Below are 20815 nucleotides of genomic sequence, written 5' to 3'. Positions count from 1 at the left end.
GGGCTTCCTTTTTAACTCAAATCTGATGCCATTCACACTGTCCACCATGTCCCCGTGCACACCTGCATACTGTCCAGAGAAAAACACAGGGTCGTGACACATGGTTTGGAGAATTCAAGTTGAATAAGACAAGGGCGAAAAAGACCAGCTATTGCACATGAAACCAGAATTTTGATGAGACGGCCCACAGTTCTCCAAAATTATGCATCTATCTAGCCCAGCTTAAAGGCCTCCAAAGAGAACAACAGCGTACCATCCTCCAAGGTATCCTTAACTTTCGTACTATTGATTTCCTTTCATGTCATCGTCAAACAAAAACAGAGATACTTAGAAAGTAATTTTTAAATCTGGTGCAACTCTTCTCATGACTGTTTAAAAATATCAACCTGCAAGTCCGCGTTTTCCGAGAAATGATCTGTCTCTGTCCGCGGGTAGCTTATAAACCCAGCCTGATATAGCTCCTCAGCCACCTGTAAAATTATATCCCAATCTGTCAGATCCAAAAGTCACCTGGCAAAGACTTTGCCATGCTGATCATCTGAGAAAAACAATCGCATAAGCACAGTACAAAACAAACCTACTTCACCTCAGCGTAAGTAAAGGTATCAAACGAACCACCATGCTTGTTTTCTATGAGCTCACCGATCACATGGTAGAGGATGGTAAATATGCAAGGTGTTGATGCTACCAAGTTGGAACAGGTCAAAAGCCTTTGTGTTGCCCAATGGGAGATGATGCACACACCCTTGCATGATGTGGACTATGTTTTGCATCCTATTTGGAGAGAAAGAGAGCAACCAAGTGATGCAGAGGTGCATGAGGGTTGGTTGGATAACTGTGCTTGAGAGATACACTAAAGGTGATGTGGATCGCCAGGGTGTTTTGATTGATGAGCTTGATAAGTACAAATCAGAAGAAGGTTCATTTGCTCATTTGATTCCCAAAGATGAGAAAAGAATGCAAGAAGATGTGAAAAGGTGGGATATATTTGGGGCATGTACACCAAAATTGCAGAAGCTAGCAATTTGAGTGCTTTCTCAGGACACGTGTGCTTCACCATGTGAGAGAAATTGGAGTACCTTTTCTCTCATCCACACGAAAAGAAGAAACAACCTGAGACCTTCACATACAAAGAAGCTTGTTTACATACACACAAACCTCCCTCTCATCTCCAAAATCAAGGAACCGGATTATGAGAGGATGGAGGTCACATTAGACATGCTCAACAAAGAGAAGGATGATGACCGGTTGATTTCTCTACAAGAATTGCAAGATGAAGAGATTATTGATGAGGGGGAGGCTAGCCACGGTGAGGCCTCATGCTCATATGCTACTGAGGCCCTTGACTTTGATGATGATGATGATGACATTGCTCATGCTCATGAGTCTTTGGTTGAGGAGGAGCTTGATTGGACAGCCAAGTAGCTTTGTTATTGAGTAGACTTGTTGCTTCATGCGTGTAGGCTTGCTAACTCCCTTGTTTGAAGTTGCAATTTGCCCTTTGGCCTTTGCTTTAGCGGCTAGCTTGTTACTATTGTTACATGCGCAGAAGCTCTGCGTCTTCTTTCAGCCCTAAACACCTTTCCTAGGAGCACATAGATGTGCAACCATGTAGAAGCAATGCACAGAAGAGAGAGAAAAGCAGAGTTTTCACCTAAATCTATAGTATATTAATAATACCAAAAAGTATGTATGTATATACAAAGCTAGTGGCCATGGGCACACCCAAAAGGTTGTCTTGACTCAAAATTCCTAGTCTATGATCAAATCCGAAGGTAGGAATGAGATGATCAATACAAACACTTGCTCAACTTTATATAGCCTCACAAAGCAACTGGTCGGCCATTCAAGAAGCTGTCGGCCCATTGAGGACTGCCCCGACTAGATAAATATCATGATGGGTTCACACATGGACCTCCTGGCTGTTGGGGTAAAGGCACTATGCCCACCCTTATAGTGTGTACAAGCCCATAAGTTATAGTACATAGTACACTTAGTACTTTTAATGTACTAAGTGCACTATGTGTACTAGTGCAATATACATGTGTGATAGGGGAGTCACACACTCATTATGATGAGTTGACTTATGCCCACAACTCTCTCTCTCTCTCTCTCTCCCTTGGTTCTCTCTGTGTATGTCTCCCACATGAATAACCCTAATCTCTTCTCCCATACAACTGGTATCAGAGCTGGTTGAGACTTGTGGTGCTGAGCTATGCAACAAGTGTGGCAGGTAGGCGATGGAGGCATAGCCAAGAAACGTAGCGAGGGTAGCACGATTAAGATGTGTAGCAGGCAGTGCAAGAGTAGCAGCGCACAGTGTGTAGACAGCAACACCAGTTCATGCACCACACAGTAACATAGCACACCGTAGGCCTCCCCAACGTAGATCGGCCGCTAAGCCCACAAAGGAGCCAACACGAGAGCTCTCTCTTGTGCTTCTACAACACAGACCAACAGCTGAGCAGCAACAACTGATAGCGACAGCTCCAATAGGCGAGACAAGCAAGCGTGGACACGTAACTGGCTGCGAACCAGAACCAGGCGTGTAATCGTGAAGGCGAGCTCGTAGAGCGAACCCGTAGTGCGAAGGCCACACAGGGCAAACCAACCCTCGAGGCCACCTAGCAGCACGGCAAAGCCGTAAGGGAAGCAACACACAAGGCGTAAGACACGTATGCGAAGGCAGTAAGGCTGTATGAGCGCTGGGCGTTAGACGGGGATTCAAATCGTAGGCCCTTTCAACACCTGCCCGACTAGCGATTCAAGAAAATCGCCTAGTCGACCTGCACAAGCTGGTGGTAGATGCAGCCATCCGTACAGCACTGCAGGCACATCAGCAAGAAGCGCCCCCCCCCCCCCCCCCCCCCCCCCTTTTTCTGCATCAGATTTCTGCAACAGCATCAACAGAACTTCAGCCTGCAAATCTCAGAGAAAAGCTTGCAAATCTCAGAGAAATTCAAAAATTAAGAGGTATTTGCCTTCAATTTTGGGAATTTCTTATCAATTCAATCGATTGAGCAGATACAGGTGCCGAATTGCTCAATTTCTGAGCAAAATTGGCAAAATTGGGTGACATTGGTCACAATCAGGATCAATTTGCAAGAAATTGGATGTCAAAATTTGGGGCTTTTGATGTAATTGTGCAATTAAGCATTCATACATGCTGTATGATGTGAGAAATCGCACATTCTAGCAAAATTGCAGCAAATTGCAGTGCAAATCAAGGGGCTTTTGTGCCGATTGGGTTGATTTGCATGCAGGCAATCGCATTTGATGCTTTGGGCAATGTGTTGATGCCTGACAAGCACTTAATGTGCCTGTAAATCAAGGGGCTTTCATGTATTGGATGTATATGTGGCCAGGGGGAAGCACCGTGAAGACTTTGGATGCCTTCATGTGCGTTAATGTAACATGTATGATCAGAAATTGATCTTAAATCAAGGGGCTTTTCAAGATTTTATGATTGTTGAGCTTGGCAAAGCAGCAGGCAAGACTTTTATGCCTTGAATCCTCAGAAATCAGCTTACAGTCAAGGGGCTTTTGCCCAATTTCTGTTCGGGACTGTTGTATGCAATGTTTGGGACTGTAAAAGTCTGATTTTCACTCATTTGGACAGCCAAGAGAGCATTTATTGCTACTGTACCTGCTGGTACAGATTTGGTACAGCTTTGTACAAGTTTTGGCATGGCTGCACATTGATTTGAGTGACCAAAAGGCTCAATTTCAACTGCTGTACTTACCGGTACAGGTTTGGTACATCATTGGTGAGCACTTAGTACTGCTGTACAGTACTTTGGAAGGGCAACAGAGCACATTTAAGGTGCTGTCCAAAATCTGCAGCAACCAGATTTTGGTGATTTCATCACATACAGTGGGAGTAGAGTTGCATTTGTGCTTCCGCAGTGGGAGATAAAGCTTGGGAGAACAACTGTGTGCTTTTGGTGCAGTGTTTGCACAATTTGCAGGGAGTCAGGCATTGACAGGTTGCATATTGCTATGGCAACCACAGGTGAGAGTCTTCATTGCTTCACATCAAGAAGCTTGAAGGCTCACATAACTATGATATTTGGCAAACCCAGTGCTATAATGTGTTGCTTCAGAAAAAGCAGCACAAGCCTATCAAAGAAAGGGGTGTAATGCCCGCTTCTCTTACTGCTGAAGACTGGGAAGATATGGATCAGCTGGCAAGATCTACTATCATGTTGTCTGTGTCAGACTCTTTACTTTTCAGCATTCGTGAAGAGAAGACAGCTTGGGGAATGTGGCAGAGATTGCAGGACTTGTATGCCCAGCAAAGTGCCTCAAGCAAAGTGTATTGGTTGAAGAAACTCATAGGTCTTCAGATGAAGGAAGGGGCGTCTATGGCAGCCCATTTAAATGAGTTTAATGGTATTGTCAGCCAAGTTATAAATCAAAAGTTGGCAATGGACGATGAGTTCAAAGCCACTTTTCTCTTATGCACTTTGCCAGAGAGTTGGGACACATTCAGGACAGCCACTAGCAATTCGAATGCTCTGCTGTCATATGCAGATGTTGAGGGTGCTCTTCTTCAAGAAGAGATGAAGAGGAAAAACAACTCTGTTGGAAAGTCCAATGCAATGAATGCACGTGGGAGATCCCAGCAAAGGGGTAAAAGCCAAGAACGGGGAAGGAGCAAGTCTCGCTCCAAAAAGGACTTGGAATGCCATTATTGTGGCAAGAAGGGACACATCAAAAAGCAATGCTACAAATGGAAAAATGATCAAAAGGAAAAGGGAAAAGGCAAAGACAAAGACAAAGATGAAGCCAAAGATGTAAAGCCAAAGGGCAAAAGTGGAGTCAAGATTGAAGAAATCAATGTGTCACATGCAGGTGACAGTGAGAATGAGGTCCTATTTACGTCTTCACTTGATGCCCATTCACTTCTTACAGGTGGTCATGGTATGCACTCATGGATCATTGATTCAGGTGCCTCCTTTCATGTCACAGGTTGCAGAGACTTGTTTGTCAGGTATACTGCTGGCAATGAAGAAGTGGTTTATTTGGGTGATAACCATGCATGCAAGATTCTTGGCAGAGGTGATGTGAGGCTTGTGTTTTCAGATGGCTCACAGCTTATGCTCCATGATGTCTGATGCTGATTATGTTACCACATTTGGTCGTGGAAAGTGGAAGATTAGTAAGGGCTCACTGGTTGTTGCCAGAGGCTCTAAGGTGGACACTCTTTACTTTATGCATGCAGGTGTTTGTCACCATGCTAATGTAAATGCAACCGAGCTGCCGGAAATCTCTATGTGGCATAGCCAGTTGGGACACATGAGTGTCAAAGGAATGGAGCAATTGTCTCGTTTGGGTTACTTGCCTTCTCTAAAGTTTTCAAGTTTTCAGTTTTGTGAGCATTGTATATATGGCAGGCAACTCCAGTGCCCCCACAAGAAAGCTCTTGGACAGAAAGATGCTCAGTTAGAGCTTGTGCATACAGATGTATGTGAGATGCCTCAGCTTTCTTTGGGAGGGGCAAAATATTTTGTGTCTTTTATTGATGATGCCACACGCAAGGTGTGGGTTTATCCTCTTCGTTTGAAGAGTGATACATTCTCAGTGTTTCAGAAGTTTGTTGCTCATGTTGAGAATCAAACTGGCAAAACACTGAAGGCTTTGCGTTCCGACAATGGTGGAGAGTATATGTCCAAACAGTTTCAGGACTTTTGTGATGCTAAAGGCATCGAGAGGGAGCTCTCTACTCCTTATGATCCTCCACAAAACGGGACAGGAGAGAGGATGAACAGGACCATACAGGAGCAGGTCCGTTCTATGTTGTCACATGCTGCATTACCTCATGGTTTTTGGGCTGAAGCTGTTATGACAGCCGTTCATCTTATAAACAGGTCACCTAACACGAGGCTTGGTGGGAAAGTGCCTGAAGAAGTATGGACAGGGAAGCCTCCGTCATACAAGCACTTGAGAGTGTTTGGTTGCGTTGCGTACGTGCACATACGCAAGGAAATGCGCACCAAACTTGATCCTAAGTCTCACAAATGCATATTCCTAGGATATGGTGACAAAGGTGAAATGGGGTATAGACTTTGGGATCCCGTGAATAGAAAGATTATACGCAGCAATGATGTCATTTTTTATGAAACATGCATGTATAAGGAGCCTGCAAGGCAACAAGAGCCTGGCAGAGTCATCTTTGATGATGATGGACATCATGGACAACAACCAAGGGCTGTAAATCAGCCATTACAGCAGGAAAACCAGCCCTTAAATGGTGCTGAAAATGGTCCAAATGGACAGCCAGAGATGGCAGAAGATATCCCTATGGATATACCACAATTAGAGGAGATACCGGGCATGATTTTTCAGCCTTATGGCATGGAATAGGAGCCACCAATGGGTGATATGCAGGCTGGACAGCAACCTGCAAATGATGGTCATTGGGTACGGAGGTCCACAAGACCCTCCAGAGCCCCTAATAGGTTTGTTCCAGGGGTTGACTACTTGATGCTCACTGACTGTGGGGAGCCCTCATGTTATAAGAAGGCTTTACAGAGGGCAGACAAGGCTCTATGGGAGCATGCCATGAAGTCAGAGATGGATTCTCTGCACAAAAATGGAACATGGAATTCCGTTGGTGCATTTGCCTGCAGGCAAGAAGGTTTTGCCATGCAAGTGGGTATACAGGCTCAAAGTTGCACCTGATGCAAAGCCAAGGTACAAAGCCAGGTTAGTGGCTAAGGGCTTCAAGCAGGAATATGGTGTGGACTTTGATGAGATCTTCTCTCCAGTGGTCAAAATGACCACACTTAGAGCTGTGTTAGCTTGGTTGCACATGATGATCTGGACTTGATTCAGATGGATGTGAAGACTGCTTTTCTTCACGGTGATCTCCATGAGGAGATATATATGCAGCAGCCAGAGGGTTATGCAGTGAGTGGAAAGGAGAAGCTTGTATGCAAGCTGAAAAAGAGTCTTTATGGGCTCAAACAGGCACCAAGGGAATGGTATCATAAATTTGATACATTCATGAAATCCCAGAAATTCAGGAGAAGTGACATAGATCACTGCTTATACACCAAGAAAGCTTTGGATGGCAGTCTATTGATCCTCATCTTGTATGTTGATGATATGTTGATTGCCGGAAAATCTCGTAAAGAGATGGATGCCTTGAAGCAGAGGCTGCATCAAACCTTTGATATGAAGGATTTGGGTGATGCAAATCACATTTTGGGTATGCGGATACTTCGGGACAGAAATCAGCATGTGTTGTATTCGTCTCAGAAGGAATACATTGGTAAAGTTTTGCAGAGGTTCAATATGGACGGGGGGAAGAAGACTAGTACTCCTTTGCCTCCATATGTGAAACTCAGTGCTATGGACAGCCCACAGTCAGATAGTGGCAGGGCTGATATGGCCAAGATTTCGTATGCTTCAGCTTGTGGCAGTCTCATATATGCCATGGTTGCTTCTAGGCCGGACATTGCATTTGCAGTGGGAGTGGTTTCTAGATACATGGCCAAACCTGGCAAGAAGCATTGGAAAGCACTGAAAGGTGTCATGAGATACCTGAAGGGCACACAGGATATGTGCATTTGTTTTGGCAAACAGGATGCATAAGTGCATGGTTACACGGATTCGGATTATGCCGGTCATCCTGATAACCGGAAGTCCACTACCGGTTATGTGTTTACATTCACAGGAGGTGCTGTGTCATGGATATCCAGGATGCAGAAGTGCACTGCCTTATCTACTACAGAGGCCGAGTATATTACAGCCACAGAGGCTTGCAAGGAGGCATTATGGCTATCTCGGTTAGTGGCTGATTTGGGCTATACAGGGGATATTCCATTGTTGCATTGTGACAGTCAGAGTGCCATCCAGTTGGCAAAGAACCCTGTCTTTCATGCAAAGACGAAGCATGTGGATGTGAAGTATCACTTCATCAGAGAGGTGATAGAGAACAAGCAAATTCAGCTTGTTAAGATTCATACGGATGACAACCCGGTTGATCTGTTGACAAAGAGTTTGCCTCCGGAGCGGTTTGCTCATTGCAGACACTTGATGGGCATTGGATGAGGCCAGTTTCAGCCTTGATATGGCCTTGTATATTATCATGTACATGCTGATTTTTCTTTTCCTTCATTTAAGGGCACTTTGCCTTTAAGTGGGAGGTTGTTGGGGTAAAGGCACTATGCCCACCCTTATAGTGTGTACAAGCCCATAAGTTATAGTACATAGTACACTTAGTACTTTTAATGTACTAAGTGCACTATGTGTACTAGTGCAATATACATGTGTGATAGGGGAGTCACACACTCATTATGATGAGTTGACTTATCCCCACAACTCTCTCTCTCTCTCTCTCTCCCTTGGTTCTCTCTGTGTATGTCTCCCACATGAATAACCCTAATCTCTTCTCCCATACACTAGCTGCTATCGACAAGATATAGGACTCCCAAAGGAGCTGCCAACTGTTGTCCAACATCATTTGATGCTTGATCACGTTGCCTAATCCAAACCTTCAACCTTGGAAGTGCACCATGTCTATGTGTGCATATGACATCCCCTCCTGCTAAACTTGATGACAGGCTTCCAAATCCTTGACCGTGGATGACTGTCATCATCCCTTTGTCCCTTATGGACTCCCACACTGTCATCCTTCAATGCCTTGCAACCCTTCTACTGAAAATCTTGCCATACCCTAATTCCACTCCAAAGTCTCGTGTAGATCTGTGCATCTATTCCACTTGTCCCCTGGTCCTTCATGCCTTGTCCCTGAACACTTTTTTTGGTCTTTTTTTCCTGAGTACTAGGTCAGCATCCTCACTCCACCCCTTGGATGATCATCATCCCTTGGAACCATTTTTCCTGAAAGCCTTTCCTCGTATACCCCAAGTTGCATCGGACTCACAGGGCTGCCATTCCCCTTGGATCTTGTGGATCACCACCAACCTACCTCCTAGGAACTTCTTCCATGTCTTGTGTTACTCTCCTTGGACTGTGCACCTTGATCTGGGACACCATCAGTGCTTAGCCTGATGCTCTGATACCAATGTTACATGCGTGGAATCTCTGTCTTCTTTTAGCCTTAAATACCTTTCCTTGAAACACATAGATGCAGCCATGTAGAAGCAATGGAGAGAAGAGAGAGAGAGAGAGAAAAGGTTTTCACCTAAATCTACAGTATATTAATAATACCAAAAAGTATGTATGTATATACAAAGCTAGTGGCCATGGGCTTACCCAAAAGGTTGTCTTGACTCAAAATAGTCTGTGATCAAATCCCAATGTGGGAATAAGATGATCAATACAAAAGCTTGCTCAGCTTATATAGCCCCACAAGCAACAGGTCAGCCATTCAAGAAGCTGTCGGCCTGTTGAGGACTGCCCCAACTAGATATATATCATCATGGGTTCACACGTGGGCTTCCAGGCTGCTGCCGACAGGATATATATCATCATTCAATGCCTAGTCCAAACCTTCAACATTGGAAGAGCACCATGTCCACCATGTCCATGTTGCACACGACACCTTATTTACTCTAGGTGTCAGTTTCAGCTTTCAAGTGTGTTATTTTCTTGTCTAGTCTTTCTTTGACCTTCATGCCAGTCCCTCATCTACCCAGCTCTCGAGCCTCACATGTCCCTTGCACCACAATCATTGCTCCTCTTCACTTTCCCCTCCCCTCCCCTTCAAACATCCCTTCCCATCTAATCCCGCTGCCTTTGCCCCAAAGGCAACCCCGCAGGATAAAGGCAGGCACATACTGAACATCCAACCTCTATGCCAACACTACTTACTTGACAGCAGAACTGCAAAGAAAGGGGAGCCCTAAAGCCAACAAAGATTGCCTCGTGTACCTAGCACAGTAAAGACGTGATTTCTCCTCCAAGAACATTCTGAAACTCCCAGCTTTCTTGACACAAACCGCTTCTCAAAACTCCTAAAGGATCTTCTTCCTAACATCAGCAAGAGCCTCAAAAAGATGCAATGACTATAGCATCCACATCACCCATCTCCTCAGTATGCATCAAATTGGCATCATGAAGTGGTTCCATCCTCAGTTGTATAATATGTGTTTGGATTGTACCACTTTCCACCAGAGTCAAAAGTTCTTAAGTTTGCAGCACACCTGTCAAGTATGTTGCCAAAACGATCACCTATCCAATGGAACAATGCAGACCTCACACAAAATTCTCAAAGGAACCCTATTAGCCAGCAAAGCCACCTTAACAAGAAGACATCCCCCTCCTCCCAAAAAAAAGAGACCCTGCACGACCCAATGACATCCATGTAGCAATTTCTTGCTCAGAACACAGAAAATGGGCATTTTTTTCATTTATGAGATACGAGGTATATAACAGGAGTGTTTCAGGAGCTGGGGTAAACAAGAATACTGAATAAAATGACTACATAAAAAACAAGTTCCAATTATTAACAAAATTTCCATTTCCAGCTTTCACCTTACTTGCCTTCATTGTTTGTTCTGAGCTCATTCTGAAATAGCGAGATGCCCGTTTCTGCAATTCTACTGTATTCAGAGGGTGAGGTGGAAACTTCCTGCATTCTCTTCCTGTGACTTCAAAAACCTGAGAAACACGATACATGAAAGGAAACAGGAAGCAGTGTATATTTAAAATAACCAGCATTTAAAAGTCAAAAGACCTGTTCTGAAAGAGAACATGAAAGAACAGATAGAAAAATCCAAAACCGATGCAACAATTCACATCAAAACGATTGTTCACCGTGGCTGTAGATTCCTCAATGCACATTTCATAGATTACTACTGCAGCTAGATGATCAAAAAGACGTCCTCGTCTGCATCACAAGGTTCAACCTCCTCAACTCGTGCCTGCATTTTTGGATTCATAGGATTTCGGAAAACCTAGTTGGTAGAAACATACATCCAACTAAATGTTGCACTGCCTTCCTCCGAGCTGTAGTGGCAATTGATTGTCCAGAAGTTCTCCGGCTGATGAGCCTGAATTTCCCAATAGCGCTCCACGACAAAGCCCAGGGTTGGGAACTAAAACAGATCCACATGACACACAGTGAGTCTATCGTAGAAAAATTCAGCATTTGAGTTTCTTGCCTTTAGAGAAGTTACACATTTTCGTGGTGATTTAGAAAAGCGTTTGATCGTAAGGACACATTACCATGCTAACCATGGAAAACCACATATGACACTCATTTTAAGGGGGGAAGCTAATGAATAGCATTTTTTCAGCAATTCTCAAACTGGCCAGCACATTTGACATATAATTTTGCACAACACTGGGCTAATCTTTGAAATGACCTAGACACTTTTTTTTTTGAAAACCATGCTTCTATTTACAATGACTTTATGTGCAATATAGGAGAAGGACTCAAGATAAGTCCATCTTCAGAGAACTTTAGAAGCAGTGGAAAAACACCTCAAACTGACTAAAATCAATGTTCTCCAACTGTAAGCAGTCATGGAGGGATTGTCGCAAATTCATCTTAAAGTAAGCATATGCCTCTAGAGACGTCTGCCAAAACATAGCATTGTTTCTCATCTTCCATATTGTCTATAGAACCCAATGTCTAGTCCATAGGAAGAAAACATCAAAATTAGGAGAGTTGAGCACACTAGTCCCAAATATTCAGAAATGCTTTCCATATCGCTTGCTTGGGAAGCAACCTGAGATATCATCAGCCAATCGTCGAAAAAACTCCCTTGTCTCCAAACAATGCCATAACAAATGTGGTGCAGTTTCAGAACAAGCTCCACATCTACAATAGGTGGCTCCAACTATCCGTCTTTTAGCATACATCTCCGCAACAAGAGAGACACCCACCAAACAGCACCAAAGAAACAATCTTTGCTTTAAAGGCAACTTGCTTTTCCATATACCCCAGAGGTGCTTTTTCCACCATCTTTCACTCTTTTGCATACCCCATAGAATGTTACCATGTGCATGAATCCAAGGTGGTGGAAGCAAATGATTATACTGTCAAAATACGCAGCGGAGATGATGACCAGATCTGGGAACACGAGCAAAACGCAGTGCAGAAAATCACAGCACAAGAGAGAGAGAGAGATAGAGGCATGTAACTCTGCTCTATATACACAAGAAGATCCCGAGAAATGATACAAAAAATGACAAGGGGCTGGGGGCCTTTTTAAATGGCCCCCATCAGCAGTCGGCCTGTTGTAGGGCAGCCGACTGGACAGCAATCGGCCAGCACTGAGGGTCCACGACCTATCCAGTTCAGTCGGCCAACTCCAGAATGGGAACACAAACATGCTGATGCAGTCGGCCAGCAACTGGATCCTCCTGCCAACTCAGGCTGCCCCCCAAGCCACAAAAAAAAATGGGAAAAAATATGGGAAAAATGGGGGAAAAATACGGAGAGTGGGGAAAAATGAGAAAACACCTCATAAGGGCGAGCACACCCACAACAAAGGCCCTGGTGTATAAAAATAGACAGGAGATGACTTCTAACACCCCCTCTCAGCTCCTGGCTATGAAACCAACCACAGGGAGCTGGGGTGCCGCCTGAGCAAATCCTGAGATAGCGACTTCGTGAAGAGGTCCACCGTACTGTCCTCCGTCGAACAAAGCTCTAGCAAGATGCCATCAGCAACGATTTGTTCATGAACAAAGTGCCTTTGGATGACCATGGGTTCCTCCAGTGGAAGCCCAAACCTGCAATGCAGCCTCTGCATCCTCACCACCTCACAAGCAGCATCATAAGCAACCCGGTACTCTGCCTCTATCATCGATAAGGCAAAAGATGACTGCCTCTTATTGCTTCGTAAAACTGCTCCTGGGCCTGAAGTAGATCTCCTCATGTCCGGATCTCCTCCCCAAACTGAGTCACTCTAACCGTGGAGTCGGACCCCATCCAACAATCCCCCTCCTATGTACAAGAGTCCATGATCCTTCGCATGCCACAAAAACCACAGGAAACGCAATCCTGCCTCCCAAAGAGTCATCCGCAACCATGAGCTCAGCTCCCGTCCAATCTGGTGTCCATCAACCAGATCAATGAACCATTATGCTTCTGAGTCAAAGAGGCATCACACTGCTCACAAGGATCAACACCTGTTACGGTGAAAAACCAAGTCCTGGAAACCTGCTGAAGACCACGCAAGGCCTTCTGAAACCTGTCAACCACCCCCTCTGAATCCGGAACCACAAAGCCTGGAGAAACCACCTCCTTCTGCAAGTAATCAACTGCCACCTGCCTAGCTTTCAAAAAGGTCCCCGTGGAAAGAACATCCTCATCTACTGGAGGTTCTTTGTCCCGAATACTACGAGACATCAGAGCATAAGTTACCTGTTCAGTTTCCTCTGACTGACGAACACAAGAACTACCAACATCAGTACTGGAGAGTTCCTGCCAGCCTACTGCCATCTACTGGCAAGCAGTTGGCAGGAATACTACGAGACATCAGAGCATAAGTTACTTGTTCAGTTTCCTCTGACTGACGAACACAAGAACTACCAACATCAATACCGGAGAGTTCCTGCCAACTGCTGCCATTCTACTGGAGGTCGAATACTACGAGACATCAGAGCATAAGTTACCTGTTCAGTTTCCTCTGACTAACGAACACAAGAACTACCAACATCAGTACTGGAGAGTTCCTGCCAACTGCTGCCATCTGCTGGCAAGCTATCCACCATCTGGTCCCGGAAAGCCTGCACCTGCAGCATATCCACACTTAAGTGGCCATTACCAGACTGCCACTCATCACAAACCTGAGGACCTGGTAGAGAGAGTGCTGACAGCTTGTAAACTCCATTCTCCACTCCACCTTCCCAAACTACCTGGCTTGTTGCTTTGTCCCGGAGAGCAACAAAGTGCTCATCAAACTCCACCCGTACGCCAGTCTTGCAAACCTGATGCACTGACAACAGATGAAAACCAAGTGACGGAACATACAACACCTAGGAGGAATGCTTCCCCCCTTTGCCATCGTGAACTATCTCCATCCTGCCCTCACTGTGAACTGGGATAGTGGATGTATCCCCAGTAAGAATGTGACCAGAAAACCTACAAAGATCCTATAAACCGAAACGGGAAGGAGTCATGTGCCTGGAAGCACCACTATCTAGAATCCACTCCCGAGTATCCGTTGCGGAGAATCCTCCAATCTCCCCTTGCATGAAGAAAATGAAACATCGGTGTCCACCACCTCCAGGTGCACAAAAGCCAGAGTCTTCATGATTGCTGAGGAATCTTCACCCTTCTCGGTCTTCCGCTTGGGACACTGCCTCCAATAGTAGCCTTTCTCGCCACCATCATTACAAGTCCTCTCTGCCTTTAGTTTCTCGCGGTCAGTAACGGACTTCTTCTCAGAAGACTTCTCCGACAAAGCCTTTCCTTTGCCCGTGTTACGCCCTTTCGACCGTTGGCCAGTTAAGGCCTCCGAACCTCCACCCGAGGAGGATTCGTGAATCGTTCTTCCTGGTCCAACACCATGGGCACAAGCTCCTCCCACGTGATGGTGCTGAGCCTGCCATTGGTAATCAAAGACGAGTAAAATGCGGAGTACTGAGAGGGCAAGTGCGACAACAACATTATGGCCATGTCCTCTGATGATATCTCCTTCCCAGCCTGAAGAACTTCCTGCTGAAGAGCCTGCAGCTTGTTAATATGCTCCCGCATCGTCGCCGACTTTGCAGGGCTCATAACCCGCATCTGTACTTCCAAGGAAATCCTCTTCATGGGCGATACCCTGTTGTAAAGAGAGGCCAAATGCTGCCATATACCTCTGGCCAACGTCATATGCTTTACATGATTGATTACCTGCGGTGTGCAGTTGAGAAAGATAAACGAACGTACCCTGGCGTTGACACGATCCCACATCTGTGTCTGAGCCTCCCGGTCCTTTCGGATCGACGGTAACTCCCCTTCCTCTACTTCGGCCGTGGAACCCCAACAACGACGAAATCACAAAACAGATTCCATCATAACCTTCCATATGCCGTAGTTGCTCCCGTCCAACTGACGGTCCACCGAGAACGTGGGGAGTGTCGGGATCTTCACATGCCTCTCGGCCATCTCAAACAGATCTGCCATATCGGGGATGTACTCTGAAAAGGGTGGGTGGGTCGTGGGAACAAAGAAGAACTAACACTTGCAAGTGGCTGTCCAGCAAATCAGCCCGCCGTCCTCTTGCTTCTCCTCTTCCCGAACAGTCCCGTATGGTCCACCAATCAGCAACACAACAGTCCCCCTCTTGCTCACACAAATCCCAAGAACTATCTAGAGCCTAGGCTCTGATACCATGTTAGAATACGCAACGGAGATGATGACCAGATCTGGGAACACAACAGCAAAACGCAGTGCAGAAAATCACAGCCTAGAGGCATGTAACTCTGCTCTATATACACAAGAAGATCCCGAGAAATGATACAAAAAATGACAAGGGACTGGGGGCCTTTTTATATGGCCCCCATCAGCAGTCGGCCTGCTGTAGGGCAGCCGACTGGACATCCACGACCTGCAACAGCAGTCGGCAGCACTGAGGGTCCACGACCTGTCCCGTTCAGTCGGCCAGCTCTAGAATGGGAACACAAACATACTGATACAGTCGACCAGCAACTGGATCCTCTTGCCAACTCAGGCTGCCCCCCAAGCCACAAAAAATGGGAAAAAATAAGGAAAAAATGGGGGGAAAATACGGAGAGTGGGGAAAAATGAGAAAACACCTCATAAGGGCGGGCACACCCACAACAAAGGCCCTGGTGTATAAAAATAGACAAGAGATGACTTCTAACATATACATGCTAGCTGCAGTTATCTTATCCAAATGTAATCCCCTAGCATTGTCAGTTTGCCCTTTTAATTTTCAGCCTGTCATTTTCAACCACTGGAGGCAATGGTTCATATGGCTATAATAACCATTGCAAATCCAAGTTATGTTTACTGCACACCTATGGAAAGAATAGCACATTACATGTATCATCCACAACATCCTGAAGCATGCATATACCCAAGGATGCTAAAAAGCATGCTTTACGTGGCTCTTGTATAGCCTGTGGTTCTGCAAACAAAGAGGTCTAGTGCAAACTTTCCAATCGCATAGAGATACCAATCGGAGAATCACATCCCACCCATTTGAGGTTTTTCAATGCAGTCTTCCAATCTTGCACCATTCTTGTAGCATATGGATAGCCCACAATGCAACCCTCAAAACGCCCTAACACCGCCTCCAATGTGAATTTACCCAAATTCCATAAGCCATAGTTTTCCTGCTTGTACACATAGCTGCAAGCATAATTGCCCAAGGCTGCTCTTACCAAAAAAACATTGGAATTATGGTAGCAAAATGACCTAGACACACCTGGCAAGGGCCGTAACTGAGCACAAGCTTTTTCTCATCTTCAGCGAAGGGCAAGATGAAGGAGTCTCGTAATAGCATTGTTTGGAACCGAGTAAAAGATGCTCCGATGCGCAAGTCGATTTCCTGAGATGCTATCATCATTATTATTAAGCAACCACTCGGTACTGATGTTTAGTTAGAGCAAGACACGGTTATTACCTGCCTGGCATCAACTGCGTCTGCAAACAGTGGATTCGGTCGCACCAGATTCTGAGCTGCCTGGTGAATGTCCCTGCCTCCAACCAACCCAACCGAAACAACTCAATGTGGTCATGGCGACAATAAAGAAGAAACACTTCGGTGGTGGTGGGGAGATGAGACAAGTGAGACGGATGCCACACCTGTCAATGAGTGCGGAGAAGCGTGCTCGCCAGATGTTGAGGCGGTGATTAGCCGAGCGGCAAATGTCAAGCACCTCGAAGGCGATGTTCTCCCCCTCGCGGTCACAGTCGAGCCAGAGGATGAGCCACTGGCAGCGCCTGGCCTCCTCCTCCAGGGTCCGCTTGAGAGGCAGTTTGTCCTGGGGTACGTGCTTGCGGACGGGTGCTTGGTAGAGGTCGGCCGGGTCGCACGAGTGCCACTTGCGGTAGCGCTCCTCGAACTCCAGTTCCATGAGATGGCCGGTGACGGAGGTGACGGACATGAAGCACACCTGGCCCCCGATCGTGTACTCGAATTCGAAGATTTTGTTGTACACGGAGCGACCCTCCCGGACGCGCATGCCACCGCGCGACAGAATTCCCGACACCGCCTTCGCTACCGACGGCTTCTCCGCCACGTTCAGCACCCGCGCCATCCCCTCTCACCCAGCGACGCGCCCAATTTCTAAAAAATGACCCTCTTCGTAAGCGTTAAATAATATTGCCTCAAGCACTACATGTGCATGGAAGGCCTACAGGTGGACATGCACTAACTCGTCTTTGGAGAGCTTCAAGAAACGAGGGGGCAACATCTCCCTCAAGAAACGAGGGGGCAACATCTCCCTCTATCAGTGGACATGCACTAACTCCTCTTTGGAGAGCTTCAGGAAACGAGGGGGCAACATCTCCCTCTATCTGTAAGAATGAGGGCAGCATCTTCAATGCTTCCATTCTTAGAGCATGGAAGCCCTACATGCATGTGGACATGCACTAACTCCTCTTTGCATAGCCAAGGAAGACAAGGGGGGCCATCTCTCTCTATCTCTAAGAATGAGGGCAACAATCATTAGGCTCTCTCAAGCTCTTTCCCAAAGGTGGGCATTATTAACAAGATCTCTCCTTGTGTATGCAAATGGAGGACAGAGAAAAAAGGTAGAACCGATGGGCTTTGAGAAGCATGCAGAGGAGGTGGGGCAAGATTTGAATGAACGCAATAGAGGAGTGTAGCAGGAGAGTAGGTTGAGGGGAGCCAAGAGTGGGAGGCATGGTGAAGGGATGGGCTAACATAAGTATAGGTAGTCTTTATATTCACGTCAAGCTTGTTATCACTAAGGTGAACTCTAGATGTTATTAATTAATGAGTTGCACTAGCCCATTAATACAACACTATAACCTAAATATGGGGTGGTCAAGAATTGTTTGGTGCGGCAAGGTATGTACTAAGTTGCTTCATTGTTGCTTGTTTCTCTTTGGTGGTGGTGAGGTTCTTGTTGTAATGGTCAAGGTAGTTGAAGAAGAGGCAAATGGTCCAATGGAAACTGCAAGGAGTTGTTTTTTCTGAAGATCCTTAGAGGTTCCTACACGTTCGAAAAGGATCCTACACAATGGGTCATACCATGGACCACACTTTCACCCTAAACGGTTGTCAATGATGAGGCTTAGTGTAAGTGCTCGCTAAGTGAGTGCCTATGTAAGCAAGATATGTTTGTAAAAACGTGCAAATCCCTTATGAGCGGGGCTAGCATGGGGGTGAGACTTACTGACCTACATTGGTGCCAAAGATATCGCTGGTCTTGTAGAAGGAAGTGATGAAGGGATTGCAAGAAAGCTATCAACTAAATTATCACATGATGTGAAAGGGTGGTAGTAGTCGAAGGTGACCACCCTACGGTTGTGGAAGTATTTGACCATGATTAGAGGTCTATTTGTTGGCAAAAATATGGGCCTTTATTGAGGTCGAAGACTAGGCATTCTTTACTTCTCCCCATTAGTCCTTAAGCACTCGAGGATGATGAGCTGGAAGAAGCCACATGTAGAAGATTAAGTGTTCTTTACTTGTCCTTTAGCACCTCCTCGAGGATGAGCTAGAAGAAACCAATGTGGTGACTATGGTTGGGTCGGGAACCTTTATGTAGTAGAGATCATTGAAATTTTTCATGTTGAGTTGCATCTCCATAGTGGTGAGTGGTGTGGATCCGCCAATGAAGGGAAAGTTGTAGACGAGCCCTTTGCCTTCCACTTGCACCACGACCGCCTTCTTTTGATCAGCATGAACCTTGGGTCGATGTGGACTCTTGGCACCACCATGTACTTTCTCTCTACATTTGGTCGTCATTTAGGAGGTAGGGCGGCTTGCACTACGCAGGTTGTATAACCAAATGACCTACGGTTGTGTAGTCCCTTGGATCAATAAATTGCTAGTCTTCTTTGGGTGTTGCACGTGGTCTTCCATTAGGCAAACAAGTTGTTCATTTGTTAATTCACCAAGGCCATATCAAAGGGTGTGTCAAGGATGAGTTACCTTGGAAGATGAGGTCCTACACATTGTGTGGATAAGTGAGTTGTTGTTCATGGATGGGCAAGCACACTCCTAGGTCCTTCTCATCATCTTCACTGGCCTCTTCTTATGAGTTGGCATTGGTGCCACATTAAGGTCAAGCCCTTCACGAAATGGTTCGATGATTGGAGGTGAGGGAGTGATTGGTGAAGTGGCTCCAGGATCGCTCTCACAAACAGGTTTGGGTTCTTCTTTGTCACCCAAACTATGAGAAGAGTGTGCTTTGATGGCTTTTAGATCTTCATTTCTTAAAGTCTAGCCCCCAACCTGCTACTTGCCTTTTGATGAGTCTTCAAGGTTGTCTTCTTCATCTATGGGTTGTGGCTTCTAAAAAAGGTAGAGGCCTCTTGTGCCTCATCGATGGAGAGGTCTTGCGAGGAGGACACATGAAAGGTAGGAATGGTGGCATCTTTGGTTATGAGGGATTGCTCTTCAAGGTCGTCCTCTTCATCTAGTTTGTGGCTTCTTCATTTGTGGGTTTGTGGTGTCTAAAAAGGTAGAGGGCTCTTGTCCCTCATCAATGGAGAGATCTTGTGGGTAGGACACATGAAAGGCACAAATGGTGGCATCTCTGGTTATGAGGGATTGTTCGAGGTATGTGTAGACTATTTGATATAGACAAAGGATACCCTATGGGACGTATTGGTTGTTGGGTGTGCAGCAAAGCTAGCGGTAGGTTGAGTTCACACCTCAACGAACAAGGGTCTTCATAACCGGGGGGCTACAAATTCTAGAACAATGATGTCTTCGAACTTGGACCCTTTGGAGTCGAGGCCTTCTTTGGTGACAAGATGCCGAACTTTCACCATGGCTCCTTTCATGATATGGAGTTTAGTCAAGATAACTAGATGTGGAGGGTTATTATAACTAGATCCTCATCAAGAGTGATCTTGCATTAGGACCCATCAAACATGTCCGCCTCCCCATTATCTCAGTGTTATGGTAGGACTTGATGAAGTGCAGGGTCACGAAATCCGAGCCCCATGATGATTATGATCGAAAGGCTGTGAGGCCAACCCTATCAAGATAGGGGGCTACTTCGGGTAGTTGAAGGACGACATGGCACTCTACCAATGGATATGCTACTCTTTAGTGATTTCCAAGGGTGGTCTTAACCTATGCATAAGGGCTTGTTGGACCTTGTGAAGCATTTCTCATTCTAGGGAGCATGAAACTTCTTTGATTATGAGTCCTATTTTGGACAAATGACTTTACAAGATCCATGAGTTCTTCTTGAGATGGATTAGGGATGGGTGGTGCCATCAGCCATGGTTCCTGCTCATGATGTTCATTGTGAAAGGATTAACTTCTTAGTCTTGGTAAATGTCTAAGTGGTTTATGTGAAGTGCAATCCAAGGAAGAGGGCTTGCCTACATCAGAAGGAAGACTAGAATGCTAAGAGGTGGGAAAAGAGTGGTGCTACCTATGATCTTGGACTGAATTCGATATAATATGCATGCTCATGAATGATGTGGTTTGGGCACATTGGAATCTATGGTTATGTATATGATCTTCTAGTTTAGGTTTTTGTACTATCTCAGTATACTCAGTAGGTGTACACCTAGAAGACAAGTCACGTGTATATTGGAATTTATGGGGTTATGCATATGGTCTTCTAGTTTAGGTTTTTGGACTATCTTAGGTATATCTGGATGTGTACCTACAAGACAACCCAACTATACATGCTCTATCCACTCCATGGGGATCCAAATAAGCAATAAAAGGAGGAGGAAGAAAATTACCTTGCAAACATGTTTGTTGAAGAATGAGGGTTG

General features: G+C 45.6%; 1 protein-coding gene across 8 annotated transcripts in view; it reads right to left on the bottom strand.

Annotated features, from left to right (window-relative positions):
- Window positions 1-17178, bottom strand: part of TOP3A (topoisomerase 3alpha) — a 192042-nt gene extending 174864 nt beyond the window's left edge. For 4 of the 8 annotated variants that reach the window (XR_015264278.1, XM_086788003.1, XM_086788005.1 and 1 more), the window contains exons 1-7: window positions 16685-17178; window positions 16503-16575; window positions 16305-16427; window positions 10888-11009; window positions 10729-10801; window positions 10447-10572; window positions 387-470 (exon numbers count right to left, since the gene is read on the bottom strand). Coding sequence is in view for 7 of the 8 variants with exons in the window: in XM_086788003.1 (XP_086644129.1) it covers window positions 387-470; window positions 10447-10572; window positions 10729-10801; window positions 10888-11009; window positions 16305-16427; window positions 16503-16575; window positions 16685-17139 (1056 nt within the window). In the remaining variant the exon portion in view is untranslated. The remainder of the gene's footprint in view (window positions 1-386; window positions 471-10446; window positions 10573-10728; window positions 10802-10887; window positions 11010-16304; window positions 16428-16502; window positions 16576-16684) is intronic. The other 4 variants (XM_086788004.1, XM_086788006.1, XM_086788008.1 and 1 more) reach the window with 3 other exon arrangements.
- Between the last annotated feature and the right edge of the window lie 3637 nt (window positions 17179-20815).

Source organism: Cibotium barometz, chromosome 51 (assembly GCF_041138505.1).
Source record: "Cibotium barometz isolate CiBa-2024 chromosome 51, ASM4113850v1, whole genome shotgun sequence".
NCBI lineage: Eukaryota > Viridiplantae > Streptophyta > Polypodiopsida > Cyatheales > Cibotiaceae > Cibotium > Cibotium barometz.
This window is presented reverse-complemented; position numbering and strand designations above follow the sequence as displayed.